General features: G+C 39.3%; 1 protein-coding gene across 2 annotated transcripts in view; it reads right to left on the reverse strand.

The window, feature by feature from the left end:
* Window positions 1–15,426, reverse strand: part of mphosph8 (M-phase phosphoprotein 8) — a 65,382-nt gene that overhangs the window by 17,621 nt on the left and 32,335 nt on the right. For both annotated transcript variants that reach the window (XM_048598352.1, XM_048598353.1), the window contains exons 5-8: window positions 13,384–13,635; window positions 10,549–10,674; window positions 6,380–6,468; window positions 4,090–4,230 (exon numbers count right to left, since the gene is read on the reverse strand). In XM_048598352.1, the coding sequence (XP_048454309.1) occupies window positions 4,090–4,230; window positions 6,380–6,468; window positions 10,549–10,674; window positions 13,384–13,635 (608 nt within the window). The remainder of the gene's footprint in view (window positions 1–4,089; window positions 4,231–6,379; window positions 6,469–10,548; window positions 10,675–13,383; window positions 13,636–15,426) is intronic.

Consider the following 15,426-nt stretch of genomic DNA (forward strand, 5'->3'; position numbering starts at 1 on the left):
TGCAACATTTCCTTGAGAGATGTGGCAATACAGCAGAAAGGACATTCAAAATTCAAGTGAGGGAGAAGGCAGGAGAAGAAATGCATTTTCTGAAATAAAGAACAAAATCAGTGCATCTCAAATAGAAGCATGGAACAAAAAAAAGTCAAGGTCATCTTGTTCATTCCAATTGTAATTTGTTTTAAACTCTACTTCACACCATTTTATCATCCGAAAAAAACTTCAATTTCCTTCTAGGCCCTGGCAACACTAATATATTCCACATAACATCTGACTAACTCTAGAATTACTTATAACTATGTATGCTAATTCTAACTGTGGTAAGGGGTTAATCAATACCTTTATCAGCTAAGTGTTTGTTTCACATATCAATTCCTCTGGTCATGGATGGAAGAAGTATTCCTAATCTCAGGCCTCACCTGGATGCTCTACAGTTTGATATTTATCATTTGGTTCTCCATTATACCACTGGATTAGCACTGGCTCTTTATACTGGAAGCCATTCAACCGGGGAGGAGCAAGAAGGAATGTAGTGGACAGCATAGAGAGAGGTGTAGAGGCGGTGGTGCAAGGGTGAGGATCTAACTGTTGTAGTCGATGAAGGTACCAATCTCAGAAGACAACAAAATAGGTGCTGCGTAGTTAGGAGGAAGAGCTAGGCAGCTAATTGAGAAACAGAAGATACCAATCTCTCAAACACAAATTAGCAGAAGGTGAATAAGATTAGATAAAATAAACAAGTGATTTGAAGACGACTGAGAGCAAAAGCGCGTTCTGGTTTGTGTAGCACTGACACCAGTTTTGGGGAAAAATGGGAGCTGTTCCTTTGGGACAGTTTACACCTGAAACGTGCTGGGACTGGTGTCCCAGTGAGCCGCATTATTAGGAAAGGATTTCTTAAATTAAATAGCAAGGATTAAGGATCAAATTTAGGAAAATGTGGTAAACCAAAAAATAGAGACAAGGCAAAACAAAGGTATTAATAAAGGAAACAACAAACACAGACTGCAACAGGAAGGGACAAATGTAAAAGTAAAATCAACAGATAAGGAAAGCTTTCTAAAGTAAGGAAGACAAAATAATCTGAACATATGGTATTTGAAACATGAGATGAATGAATAGGGCAAATTGAAATAAATGCATACAATTTGATGGCCAGTGCAGAGACATGGCTGCAGGATGACAGATTGACTCCTGACATTGAGGGGGAACAGGAGCTAGGAAATGTGGAGAGATGGCTGTGATTTAATTAAGCAATAAGCACAGTGGACAGGGATACCCTGAAGACAGGAAATCAGAACATGGAAGCTGGGAGGATGTAACGATAAAGGCAAAAAAAAAAATCACTTGAAGAGTGGTTTCTAGGCCCTTATCATTAACCACACGATAGGCTCCCATTTCTTCCATTATGTTACACCCTATCAGAAAGGTACAGCAATACTCATGGGAGATTTTAATTTACATATAGAATGGAAAAGGTCAGATAAGCAAAAAGGTAGCCTTGATGGATCACAATGTTTTTAGGATAGTTCCCTAGAACAGCATGTTCTCGGGCTAACCAGACAGCACATTATATTAGACCTGGTATTCATGACCCAACAGTGAAGATACCCCTAAGGTAGCAACCAGTGCAGTTTGATTGAACTTAACATTCAGTTTGAAGGAGGGAACGTGGATTCAAGCCTAAGGAAATTATAAGGGCATGAAGCTAAAGCAAACTGGCAAATTAGGTTAACGAACAGGTCAATAGATAATCAGTGGCAGGCATTTAAAGGAATTTTTTAGAACACAGAAATAGGTATGTTCCAACGAGAAAACAACATTCAAAGAGGAAGAACTGCCATTGGAGGCAAACTAGAAAAATTAAAGATGCATCAAGACAAAGAAAAAGCACAGTTACACAAAAATGGGTGGCAGGTTAAGGGATTAGATAGGACATAAAAATCAGCAAAGACTGAGTAAAAATTGAAAAAGGAAGGGAAAACTTTAGAGTACAAGAGAAAGCTAGAGATCTGAAAACAGATAAGAATTTCCAAAGATACTTTATTAACTCCTATTTGTGAGTGAGTGTTGGAAACGAATTAATAATGGAGAATAAAAAGATGGCAGACTAAGCAAAGAGGGATTTTGAGTTTTCACTGTACATGATATAAGAAACTTCCTAGAAGTACTTGTAAATCAGGAAATGGAAGGGAGAGAAAACCTCTAGAAAACTAAAAATTACCAAGGAAGTGTTACAGAGCAAACTACTGACGTGGAGACTGACAAGTGTTTGGTGTGTTAGTTCTAATTTTCTAAAAAAAAAATTCCCAGATTTGAATAATAGTTAGTATAACTTTTGTAAACTATAAAGCAAGAAACTACATGTCAGCCATGTGAAGTTAACTTTGGTCAACAGAAAGATGTTAGAGGCTATTATTAAAGAAATTATAGCAGAGCACATGGACTAATTCAAGTTAAAACAGGCAGAGTCAACAAAGCCATGTTAAACCAATTTATTAGAGTTCTTTGAAAAATAAGATGCGATGGATAAAGGAGAAATAGTGGATGACTGTACTTAGATTTCCAAAAAGCATCTGATTAAGTGCCACATCAAATCTTATTGCATGGACAGAAGACTGACTAGCTATTAGGAAACAGGAGACACTAATGGTGTCATTTTCTGTTAAGCAAGATGTAAGAAGTGGTATGCCGTACAGATCGGGCCTCAACAGTTTACAATTTATATAAAATGACTTGCGTGAAGGGACCGACGCTATGGTTGTTAAATTTGCTCATGACACAAAGTTAGGTAGGAAAGTAAGTGACAAAGAGGACAGAAGGAGACTACAAAAGGTGGCTAAAGAGGAGTGGGCAAAAATCTGGCAAATGGAGTATAAATGTGGGAACACGTGAAATTGTCCATTTTGGCAGGAAGCAGCAGCAAATTATCGAGACAGAGAGAGACTGCAGCGCGATTTAGGTGTCATAGTGCATGAATTGCAAAAAGCTAGTTTGCAGGCTCAGCAAGTAATAAGTGCATAGACATTATCATTCATTTTAAGTAGAATCAAAAACATACAGTTCTAAAAGGACATTGGCGAGACCACATTTGGAGTACACTGTACAGTATTACACTGAAAGCAGTTCAGTGAAGGATTACAAGACTAATTCACAGCACAGGTAGGCTGTCTTACAAGGAAAGGTTTGACAGACTAGATTTGTATCTGCTGGTGTTAGAATAGAGAGGGAAATTAATCGATCCAGAGGAGTCTTGACATGGTGAATGTGGAAAGGGTACTGCCTCTTTTTTTTGGGGGGGTGGTGGAAATCTAAACTAGGATTTACTATTAGAAATTCAAAGTAAGAGGTTGTCCATTTAAGACAGAAGACAACTATTTTCATCTAAGGGTCATGACTCTGTTGAACTCTCTTCTTCAAAACGGCATAAGAAGAATCTTTGAATTTTTCTGGTTGATGTCTTAAATGATAAGCAAGCATGAAAGGAGGCAACAATAATGAGATCAACCGTGATCTTTTCGAAGGGTGGAGCAGGCCCGATTGAGCCAAATGGCCAGTCCAGCTTCACATTTCTGTTTGTATGTAAATACATATCATTAATATCATATTCTAAAGCTTTTGCACAAACCCATAGAAATAGAAAAGTAGCCAAGAAAACTTCAACTTTTAATGGTGATTTAAAACATCAATAGTCTGATTCAAGGATAAGGAGTACACCACATGCTAAGTTTTACAAGCAAGAATGTGCCAGCCCTTGGTTTGTACTGCATCAACCAATATCACCGTGACCAAAGTTATCCTTAGACTAGACTGGAGGGGAAATATTTTAAGCCAACAATGAATAAAAATGACATGTAAATATTATTTTCCAAAACCAATTGTTACTGATAAAATATCAGAACAGAATACACAGAGAATGATCACATTGGGAATAGAAAAACTATCAAAATCAAACTTCAGCATTATTTAACACAATTTTGTAAGAAATTAATTGCAGATCGATTTTATTACTTCTGCCTTGCTTATCATATAACTGCAAACAAATTGTAACTGCATAAATAATTGATCAGCCAACATAGTAAGTGCTACCTTTTCAGCTGCATGCATCAATGCTGTTGTACCATTCTTCTGTCTAGAACTGATGTTTGCACCTTTCTTGATAAGCAACCTAAGGATATCATCCTGTCCTCCAGCAGCTGCAAACATGACTAGATTCATTCCACTAGGGTCCTGTAACAGACAAATCCTCTTAAATACGAAAGTTTCAAAGCAGATTACTCAACTGAATTAGGAACGTTCATCGCAATCCCCACTTAAATCTGATGAGTGGGATGATGGACTTGGCTCCTAGTTAATGTTCTGAGATTTCACCAGATTTCATGATTACGTTCCTAATTTTTTCGATTTACTCGGGTAATGCTGACAATGCTCTCATTAGCACTATAATTCTTTTGATCACAGTTATTTTGAAGCAATTTATCACAACCAAAAAGTTAAAAACCTGCATTTATATCTCACCTAAAGCATTTTACAGCAAGTACTCTTGATATGGTCAATGTTGGAAACGTAGCAACCAAATTACACACAGCCAAGTCCCAACAGCAGCATGGCATCATGTTTTTTGTTGGATACTTTTAATGATAATATTAACCAGAAACGAGAACGTCTCTTGGTGCTCTTCAAAATATTGCCAGAGTGTTGTTATTTTGTTAAAAACAATTGATCAGAGGGAAGCAGGGTCCAAACTGGAAGGTTGACCATGTGATGGGACAGCATTCTCCCAAGACTACAAGAATTATTGCCTGGATTATGTGCTTGAACTAATAACCTTTGACTCAGAATACTCAGTTTAAACAACAAATTTTTCTTAAATCCACTACTAGAAATAAATATTCTTTCAAAATTGGTAAAGTTACAAAATAGTTATCAAAACTGCATTCCATACTCTCAAACTAAATTTGTTCCACAAAATCAATTGTTATCTTTTAGGTTACTAATTCCTACCATCTAAACTCCAGCTGTAGACAAAAAAAAAATTCTGGTCAAAATGGAGTATAATTTGAAGTGGGAATTAGTGGAGATATCACTTTTGTGGGGTGACACCCAGAATCAATACCATAATGAATGATCACGGGAGCCAAAGTTCATTGAAAAACGTTCATCACAAAATGCCAAAGAATTAAAATTTTGTACTCATTAATAATAATTTAACTGTAGAATTATTTTCATGTTCAATGGGCCTCTATCTGCACTGTAACTATTCAACAATTATAAACGCAATTTCTTGACATATTGTACAAGAGTCCTTTAACATAGGGAAAAAGACCCGAATATTCAGAGGAGCACATTAAGGTGGAATTTGCCAATAAATCAAAGACAACATAATGACAAGAAACTGAAAATTTAGTCAAAGACTATTGTTTAAGCTTTGGAGGAGTGGAAGAGTGTTTTGGTAAGGGAACTCCTCAGTTCATAGTCCATAAGACTGAAAGTACAGCTGTCAAAAACGGGGCAAAAGAAGCGAAAGATATACGAAAGACTAGACTTGGAGGAAATAAGCAAGCCTGCCCCAAAAGGAAACAGAAAGCTATAGGAGGATTTAAACAGAATACAACATTTTTAGGTTGAGATGGTGGTGAACATAGGCCAGCAAGCACAGGTATTCCAGTTAAACATGACGAAGTTATACAGGATGAACAATGGGTGTGTAGCAAAGTCTGGCAATAAGAAAAACAATTGTGACTGCAACAGATGAACTGAGACAGGACAGAGACAGCTTGACAAAATGAAGGGGTCAAGCGACAGTAGTGTGGATAGAACTGGGTGTCACAAACATACATGTGGAATGTGATGGGTATCTTCAGGTGACCTCACCTTTTGGGTGATGCTGCCAAATACAGAAGCAAGGATCCACAAATAGATCCTACAGAACACCATGGACAACAATCAGGGTGGGAAGAGAAGACGTTGTAGGAGATCATAGGGCTAAAGTTTGATAGGCACGAATAGAATCATGCAAAAGCAGTCACAGTTAGAATTCTATCAAAGTCTATAGACAGGTCACGAAGGAGTAGTAGTGAAAAAGGAAACATAAGCATTTGCAAAAATGCAGCTTCCATATACAGCAATTTTTTTTTTTTTTTAAAAACACAGGTGGTTCGTGTGTGGAATGAACGTCCTGAAGTAGTGGTGGACCAGACACAGTTATAATGTTTAAAAGACATTTGGATAGGTACGGGAGTAGGAAAGGTTTGGGAGAGGTTTAGGCGGAATATGGGCCGGGAGCAGGCAGGTGGGACTAGTTTAGTTTGGGATTATGTTTGGCATGGACTATTTGGACCAAAGGGTCTATTTCCATGCTGTATGACTCTATACGTACCTCTTGATCTAGATTATACTCTTCGCTTGAATTTAGAGCCAGTTTTACGGTTAAATATTTCCCACTTTTTACTGCATCGCGCAACACACCTACATGAACAAGTTTATAAAATCAAGCAAAAATAATTATTAGTTAGGAAGTTTCCTCACTCTCATATTTACATTTAACTAATTTAATTACATTAAAATTTTCCTAAGCAAGATAACAAGGACAATAACAAATTGGCATTTTAGGATAGATGTGATGTAAGACAAGACATATTCAGCTTTCCAGCACTTTAATACAGAATGGACACGCTCATATTATACCACTTAACATTACGTATATTCACATTCCTGATCGGGGAAGATGGAAAATAAATGAGGTGCAAGTCGTGGAATCAGTCAAAAAGAAACATAAATCCAAAACAACCAATAACTCAGTCTACTGTTGATCAACGATGTTGTGCCGGGTGTCCCCGACAGATCTATCAAACAGCACTTACACTCAGTTTCGGTTCCACCTCGGTGACCCAGCTCCTAACCTCATTGTAGCTTTCATCCAAACACAGGCAAATGAACCGACCTAAACAGCATTTAACCGAGTATAACATCAAGTAGTCACACGACACCAAGTTATGGTCCAACAGGTTTATTTGAAATCACAAGCATTCAGAGTGCTACTCCTTCGTCAGTTGAAGTGACACACTTAACCTGACAAAGGAGCAGCACTCCGAAAGCCTGTGATTTGAAATAAACCTGCTGGGCCATAACTTGGTGTCATGTGACTTCTCACTGTGTCCACCCCAGTCCAACACCAGCAGCTCCACATCATGGCTAACGTCAAGTAGATTTAATAAACTTGAAACCAATAGGAATCTGGAGGTATTTTCTGCTAATTGAAGTCATATCTAGCATAAAGGAAGATAGATGATTGTGGTTGCTGGAGGCCAATAATCTCAGTCCCCAGACATGTCATCAGGCTAGTGCCCAAAGCAGCGCCATGACCTTTCCTCTATAATAAAATCCAAAGGTGGGGATGTTTACCGATGATTAAACAATTTAGCACTATTTTTAACTCCTTAGAGGCTGAAGCAGTCTGGGCCAGATACAGCACAACCTAGACGACATTCAGGCTTCTGATCAGAGGCAAATAACATTTGTGTAACCCAAGTTACAAGTAATCTGCACTTCAAACCAGACAAGGCCAATGGTGAAATGTTCAATGGCGTTACCACGTCGGAATCCTCTATCATCATCATCCTGGGGGTTACCACTGACCCAAAACTGAAATCTTCCACTCATATAAATACTGTGACTCTAAGAGCAAGTCAGAGGCTAAGAATTCTACCTTAAGTAATTCACCTCCTGACTCAGAGTTATAGAGCTGTACTGCTTGGAAACAGACCCTTTGGTCCAACTCATCCACACTGACCAGATAACCCAAATCAATGAAGTCCCATTTGCCAGAATTTGGCCCATATCTCTCTCCTAACTCTTCCTATTCATATATCCATCCAGGTGCCTTTTAAAATGTCATCATTATATCAGCCTCCTCTATTTCCTCTAGTAGCTCAATCCATACAAGCACCATCCACTGCATGAAAAAGTTGCCCCTTTGGTCCCTTTTAAATCTTTCCCCTCTCACCTTAAACTTATCCCCTTTAGTTTTGGATACCCTCTGTGGAAAAGACCTTGGCTATTCACTCTATCCACGCCTCTCATGAGTTTATAAATCTCTATAAGGTCATCGCTCAGCCTCCGACAATCCAGCGAAAATAGCCCCAGCCTATTCACCCTCTCCCTATAGCTCAAATCCTCCAAACCTGGCAACACCCTTCTTATAGCAGGGAGACCAGAACTGAATGCAGTATTCCAAAAGTGGTCTAACCAATGTCCTGTACAGCCTCAATATAACATCCCAATTCCTGTACTCAATCCACTGACCAATAAAGGCAAGTGTACAAAACGCCTTCATCATTACCCTATCTACTTGCGACTCCACTTTCAAGGAACTATGAAGCTGTACCCAAAAGGTCTCTTTGTTCAGCAACACTCTCCAGGACCCTACTATTAAAGTGTACAAGTCCTGCCCTGGTTTGCATTTCTAAAATGCAACACCTCACTTTTGTCTAAATTAATCTCCAATGACCACTCCTCTGCCCATCTGATCAAGGTCACATTATACTCTGGAGGTAACCTTCTTCACTGTCCGCTGAACCACCAATTTTGGTGTCATCTGCAAACTTACTAACCATTCCTCCTATATTCAAATCCAAAGCATTTATATAAAGTAACAAAAAACAGTGGACCCAGCACTGATCCTTGTGGCACATCACTGGTCACAGGCCTCCAGTCCGAAAACAACCCTCCACCACCATCTTCTGTCTCCTACCTTAGAGCCCGTTTTGTATCCAAATGGCTAGCTCTCCTTGGATTCCATGTGATCTAACCTGGCTAACCAGTCTACCACGCAGAACCTTGTTTAACGCCTTGAAGAAGAGTCTTCAAAAGTTTGTCCACCATCTACAAGGCACAAGTCAGGACTGTAAGAGCAAGTTATTGCAGATGCTGGAATCTGTACTGAAAACAAATGCTGGAGATCACAGCAGGTCAGACAACATCCATGGAGAGACAGCAAGTTAACATTTCGAATCTAGATGACTTTTCAAAGTTGAAGTGAAGTTTGGAAGGAACAGCATTTACGCTATAGTTAGGGTGGGGGTGGCAGTGCTGGGCATAGAGTGCTGGTAGAGAAAGGATGTTGATAGTTCAGATTAAGTGATTGAAATGTGAGAATTTGAGAAACTTCGCTTCAGCTCTGATGAAGAGTCATCTAGACTCAAAACTTTAGCTTGTTCTCTCTCTGTGGATGCTGTCTGACCTGCTGTGATCCCCAGCATTTGTTAATTTCAGAACAAGTCAGGACTGTGATGGAACGCTCCTCATTTGCCTAGATGAATGTAGCTCCACCAACATTCAAATCATAACATTAAGAAAAACATAGCTACCTGACTAGCACTCCCTCAAGCATTCACTTTTGCCAGTGGTGTGTACGATATACAGGATGCATTGCAACAATTTGCCAAACCTCCTTAAATAACGCCTTCAAAACCAGAAGGACACGGGCAGCAAATGCATGGGAACAATGGTCAGTCGCAACTTCCCTTTCAAATCATTCATCATTTTAACTTGGAATTAAGTCATCCTTCCTTCACTCTTAATGGATCAAAATCCTGGAACTTCCTAACAGCGTTGTGCAGTAAACTGGTGCAGGTACTCCCTGGTTCTAGGTAGCAACTCAACATTACCTTCAAGGGCCAGGAGGAAACAAATGTTGCCCTTGTCAGCAATGCCCACAAACCATGAAAGAATTCTTCTAAATTGTACACAAGCAACTTTTAATTAAGCGGTCAAATAATTTGTCTGATACTCACTACACAGTTTGAAATAGAACACATCAATGCCCTTAATATGCTAAAAATATATTTCAGGCTACAATTGGCAAAAACCTGCCTGAGCATACTATTCCTTCATCTGAAGTTTGAGTCAAGGTTAAAGAAATATCTCAAACACATCCTCCTATACTTAGACAATTACAAAGTGATATCTGAGCTTGGATCTCAATTGTAGGACTGGTCTACATCGATAAATATTATACTTGTATTGATTTCTGAACTAATTATGAAGCGAGACTAGTATTAACAATGAACTACCTTGGTTATTCAACATCAAATTCAAGATTGTAGAGTTATGACAAATTCAACAGCCCACACATCTTATGAAAATATTTAAGCCATTTTAAGCATTTCTACATTCAATCAAAAAATGTCCATCAAACAATGTAGAAAAAGAGCTCTTGAATAATTACTCAGACCTATGCAATTCTTTGCAAGACACTAAGTTCAAAACTTTTTGAAGTAATAGGATGAACGGATTAAAACCAAAGATACAAATTCTGTTTTGCATTCTTTTACAAAATGCTAATACATGTGCCACAAATTCGAAGTTTATTTCACATACACATTACGAAACCCACAAAACTAATTTCAAATATAATCTTTAACTCAAAAACTTGTAATTGCAGAACAATCAACAAGTAACTTACAAAGTATAGTTTAAAATAATTTATAATGATTTGAATGTGCTGTTAACACTAATAATTCCAGAAGTTATTTTGTTGAAACTCACTATTGGATATTGTTTTTGGTACAGAAATCAAGTCATCATTTCCATCCAAGTGTTTTTGAAAATCTTCCAATGTCATCCAATCAAGCTGGAGGTCCACACCCAATTTAAGCATCTCCTGTTTTTCAGCTGAACATTGAAAACATTACAAAAAGGAATAAAATTAACAGTTACAATGCAATTTATTGCTACAAAAGCACAATAAGGAAGAACTTGAATTGCTTCTAATTTCCAGGCAATGTCACTGAAAGTAGTTCAAAGAGAAAATGATCTAGGTGTAATGGTTCAAAAGTCTCTGAAGATTCATGATCAATACAGACGAACTGTTGCTCAAACTAACAGAAGATTGGAGAGAGGCAAACGTCATTCCCTTGTTCAAAAAAGGGAATCGGGATAACCCTGGAAATTACAGGCCAGTTCATCTTACGTCAGTGGTGGGCAAATTATTGGAAAGGGCTCTGAGGGACAGGATTTATGATCACTTAGAAAGGCACAGTTTGATTCGTGATAGTCAGCATGGATTTGTGAGGGGTAGAACATGCCTCACAAACCTTACTGAATTCTTGGAAGGGGTGACCAAACACGTGGATGAAGGTAGAGCAGTGGATGTGGTATGCATGGATTTAAGTAAGGCATTTGATAAGGTTCCCCTGGTAGGCTCAAGCAGAAGGTAAGGAGGCATGGGATGGGGGAAATGTGGCAGATTGGATTCAGAATTGGCTGACCCTTAGAAGACAAAGGGTGGTAGTGGATGGAAAATATTCAACATGGTGCTCAGTTACAAGTGGTGTACCACAAGGATCCGTTCTGGGTTCTCTTCTATTTGTGATTGTTGTAAATGATTTGGATGAAGGCAATGGAAGGGTGGATTAGCAAGTTCGCGGACGATACGAAGGTGGGTCGCGTTGTGGACAGTGCGGAGGGCTGTTCCAGGTTACAAAGGGACATTGATAGGACGCAGAGCTGGGCTGAGAAATGGCAGATGGAGTTTAATACTGAAAAGTGTGGGGTGATTCATTTTGGGAGGACAAACTTGAAAGCAGAATACAGGGTTAACGGAAAGATTCTTGGCAGTGTGGAGGAGCAGAGGGATCTCGGGGCTCATGTTCACAGTTCCCTGAAAGCTGCCACCCAGGTGGATAGAGTTGTTAAGAAGGCGTATGGTGTGTTAGCTTTCATTAACAGCGGGATTGAGTTCAAGAGCCATGAAGTTATGCTCCAGCTATACAAAACCCTGGTTCGGCCACATCTGGAGTATTATGTCCAGTTCTGGTCGCCTCATTATCGGAAAGATGTGGAAGCGTTGGAAAAGGTGCAGAGGAGATTTACCAGGATGTTGCCTGGAATGGAGGGAAGGTCTTACGAGGAAAGGATGAGAGAGCTTGGGCTTTTCTCTTTAGAACAACAAAGGATGAGAGGCGACTTGATAGAGGTGTACAAAATGATCAGAGGTATAGATAGAGTGGACAGCCAGAGACTTTTTTCTAGGGTGGAGGTAGCTATTACGAGGGGGCATAGTTTTAAAGTGGAGTGGAGGTAGGTATAGGGGAGTCGTCAGAGGTAGGTTCTTTACTCAGAGTGGTTGAGGGATGGAATACATTGCCGGAGAGGGTAGTGGCGTCGGCCTCATGAGGGGCATTTAAACGGCTACTAGATAGGCATATGGATGATAGTATAAGGTAGGGGTGGAGGTTAGATAGACCTTAGGATTAGGGTAAAAGTTCGGCACAACATCGTGGGCCAAAAGGCCTGTACTGTGCTATACTGTTCTATGTTCTATGAAGGTACCATTCATCACCACAGACGTCTTGAATTAGAGCACGCCATAAGTACTGAGGCCAAGTTTGGTCCTCTTGCAGGGTTTAGAATACATATGCCCTTGTAAAACATTCAGATGAGGTGAGCTAGAAGAATGATTTCCACTTTAAAAGAAACTTAATTACTCATACAAACTTAAGAACTGAACCGGAGTAAGTGCAGTGTAGATCTGTAGTTTACAGAATGAAAGCAAGGACTGGATTGCATGATTATCGGTACATTACACCAGTTTCACAAAATGAAGTTGTTGAGGAAACATTAATTTAGTTTTGCAATAGGAGCAATATAATGAACAACTATTCTTTTCCAAAGAGTAATGAGTGTCTGGTAGGCACTGCCAACAGGTACACTGACCTGCTGCATATCCCGTCCTGGACACATTTTGAATTAGTTCTGTTCTCTCATATTGGACCCAGGTTGTCAACTTCTCCCAGAAGATACCGTGCCTACAAGGGCTGGAATAAGGTAGAGTGCAAGCTGGAGACATACAAAACAGAAGGACTACTCTCTCGGAGAAAGCAAGAACTGCAGACGATGGAGTCAGAGATAACAGTGGCGAGCTGGAGGAACACAGCAGGCCAGGCAGCATCAGAGGAACAGGAATGTTGACATTTCGGATCGGGACCCTTCTTCAGAAGTTTTCAGATCCTGACCCGAAACGTCAACTTTCCTGCTCTTCTGATGCTGCCTGGCCTGCTGTGCTCCTCCAGCTCTACACTGTTATCTAGGATTACCCCCTCGTCTAAGCTAAATTAGCCAGATTCTGCCAGCAGTGTGAAGACATCTTGAATCCTTTCAAATGTAAAATGAGACAGTTCAACTGTTTGGAACTTTGCCAAAACTGTACTCCTAGCAATGTCAGAAAACAGTGCCTGGAAAAGTTCAGATTTTACAGTACAGTAAGTCTCAACCAAATCATCTGAAGGATGAAGAGGTAATAGCAATCATTTCATACAATAGCATCTCAAGGTAACAAATAAAGTTTACTTCTGCAATGACCAGAAAAAGTCTGGTTTATACCTGGATTTTCCTCAGTCTGAGACATGGTATCAAGAACTTCTTGAGTCTCTTCAACTGCATTCTGCACTCTGCAATCATTCTCCTCTTTTGTACTTTTCTTATCTTTTTGCACCTGCTTCTTCCCTTTGGTTCGGTTCCCATCAAATTTAGAACCTTGGGAAACCGAGTCTTTATTCTCCCTATCCTCATCATCCGTTCCTTCAGTGAAGGGAATCAGGAACTTATCAAAAAGACCTTTCATCTCTCGGTTATCTATAAAAGCAAAAAGAAGTTAAAAACACAATAAGTACACAAATAAATTGGGTAGGGATAGGACTTAATGAACTTCATACCTATAGCTTAATCTGAACTGGTTTTTTCTAGCCTTGTCAGCATTCAAAGGAATCAATACATTTTTAAAAATACCTTTGCATGAAATCAGCTATCGAATGAAATCAGTAACTCAGTCTGTTCTGTGAAAATACCCCAAATATTAATCCTGCATTGAGTACCACTGCTGAAAAACTAAATTTGGCAATGTTGAATAATTTTCTAAATTTATTTCATTAAGATGACTTTTCCTGGTTGCAACCCAGTGTCTGAAAGAAGTATTTAAGTTGACAATTTATGAGTTGAAAGGTAAAAATAATTGTGATAAACAGTTATTGGGAGGGAAGGTTAAACAGTTAAATTCTTTGGCCGATGTGTAAAATTGACAGCTCCAGAGTGAGGATAGGCTTATACAACTATAATCAGAAAAGCAGAGCCTCAGTTACACACCTGCATGTTGTTCAATATCCACAGCACAGTTATGAATATCTGTGTCAGTGAACATTATTGCCAGTTACACCTATTAAAAGAAGCAAGAATCAACGATAAAGGCAGGCGTACACATTTTTGTTCAAATGTCCACCTATCACACTGTTGTAGCCTGCGCAGAATCAAAAATCAACTCGGCTGCATAATAAGAAATTAAAACACTGCACTTCGGTACCCTAAATTTCCAAAGCACCCTGGGATACACTGTGTTAAACAGTGGGCAGGGGAGAAGATGGAACAGAAAGTAAGCAAATGGTTTGCTTCCAGTTTCCTCTCAGCATATCAAGTACGACAATTAGTGGCTTCCTAGCAAAGACGATTAATAAGCACTGCAACTGGGCACTTCACACTCTAAGTCAAGAGTGTAGGCCAGAATGAATAGGAAATCAGATATGGTTACATACTTAAAAGTTCACTGGATCAGTCTTAATTTCTTATGGAAGATTCAAGAAATCAAAAATCATACACACCCTGCCAACGTCATCAAAATATGTTGCAACATTTAGCCATGATTCTGGTGGCAAGCCTTGTACCATCTCTTCATTTATGCAACAAAGCACTCCCCAAATGTTTTCCCCGATGATGCCTGAGAAAACGCACCAGGCAACAGAAATGGGCCATTTCAAAGTGACAAATGGGTGGGCTTCTGATTTCAGTGTCGGCTCTCCTGTAAGTTACAATGACATGACAACATCCTATTATAGTCGGAGCTGATGCCATCATTCCATAGTTCATATTTGTGTTGGTGGGGAGGCGTGATTTGCAGCAACAAATACTGGAAATCTGATTTCAACCAGTGCGGCTCCAAGCAAACTAGTTTACTTCTCGACAGATAAGAACTGCCAAAAGTAAGTCACCACAATATGCAGTGACAGGCCTTCCAGTTTTCAAGACATTCTCTAATCAACCTGATTAGTGATTTCGCTAAGCAAAATGATTTTTCCAACTTGTAAAGTACATATGCAAATGCTTTGAAAAAATGCCAGAGTACTCCCCAAAATGCAACTTCAATGTCATACCTGAATAATTGTACTGCCTGTCTTTAATCTGTGCAAAGCTACCGCATAATATACACTCACTTCTGCTAAATGGCCACTTTAATAAACAAGTTCACCCTGTTTAACTTGGAGTATTCATGACCAGTGACCAACCTACAAAGAAAGAGTGGGAAACTACCAAGAAGAGTTGTTTTTAAAAAGAAATCAACAAACTTGCCAGCCATCTCAGGAGCATACAAGTTTACGT

This window comes from Rhincodon typus, chromosome 6, assembly GCF_021869965.1.
Source record: "Rhincodon typus isolate 14 chromosome 6, sRhiTyp1.1, whole genome shotgun sequence".
Taxonomy (NCBI): domain Eukaryota; kingdom Metazoa; phylum Chordata; class Chondrichthyes; order Orectolobiformes; family Rhincodontidae; genus Rhincodon; species Rhincodon typus.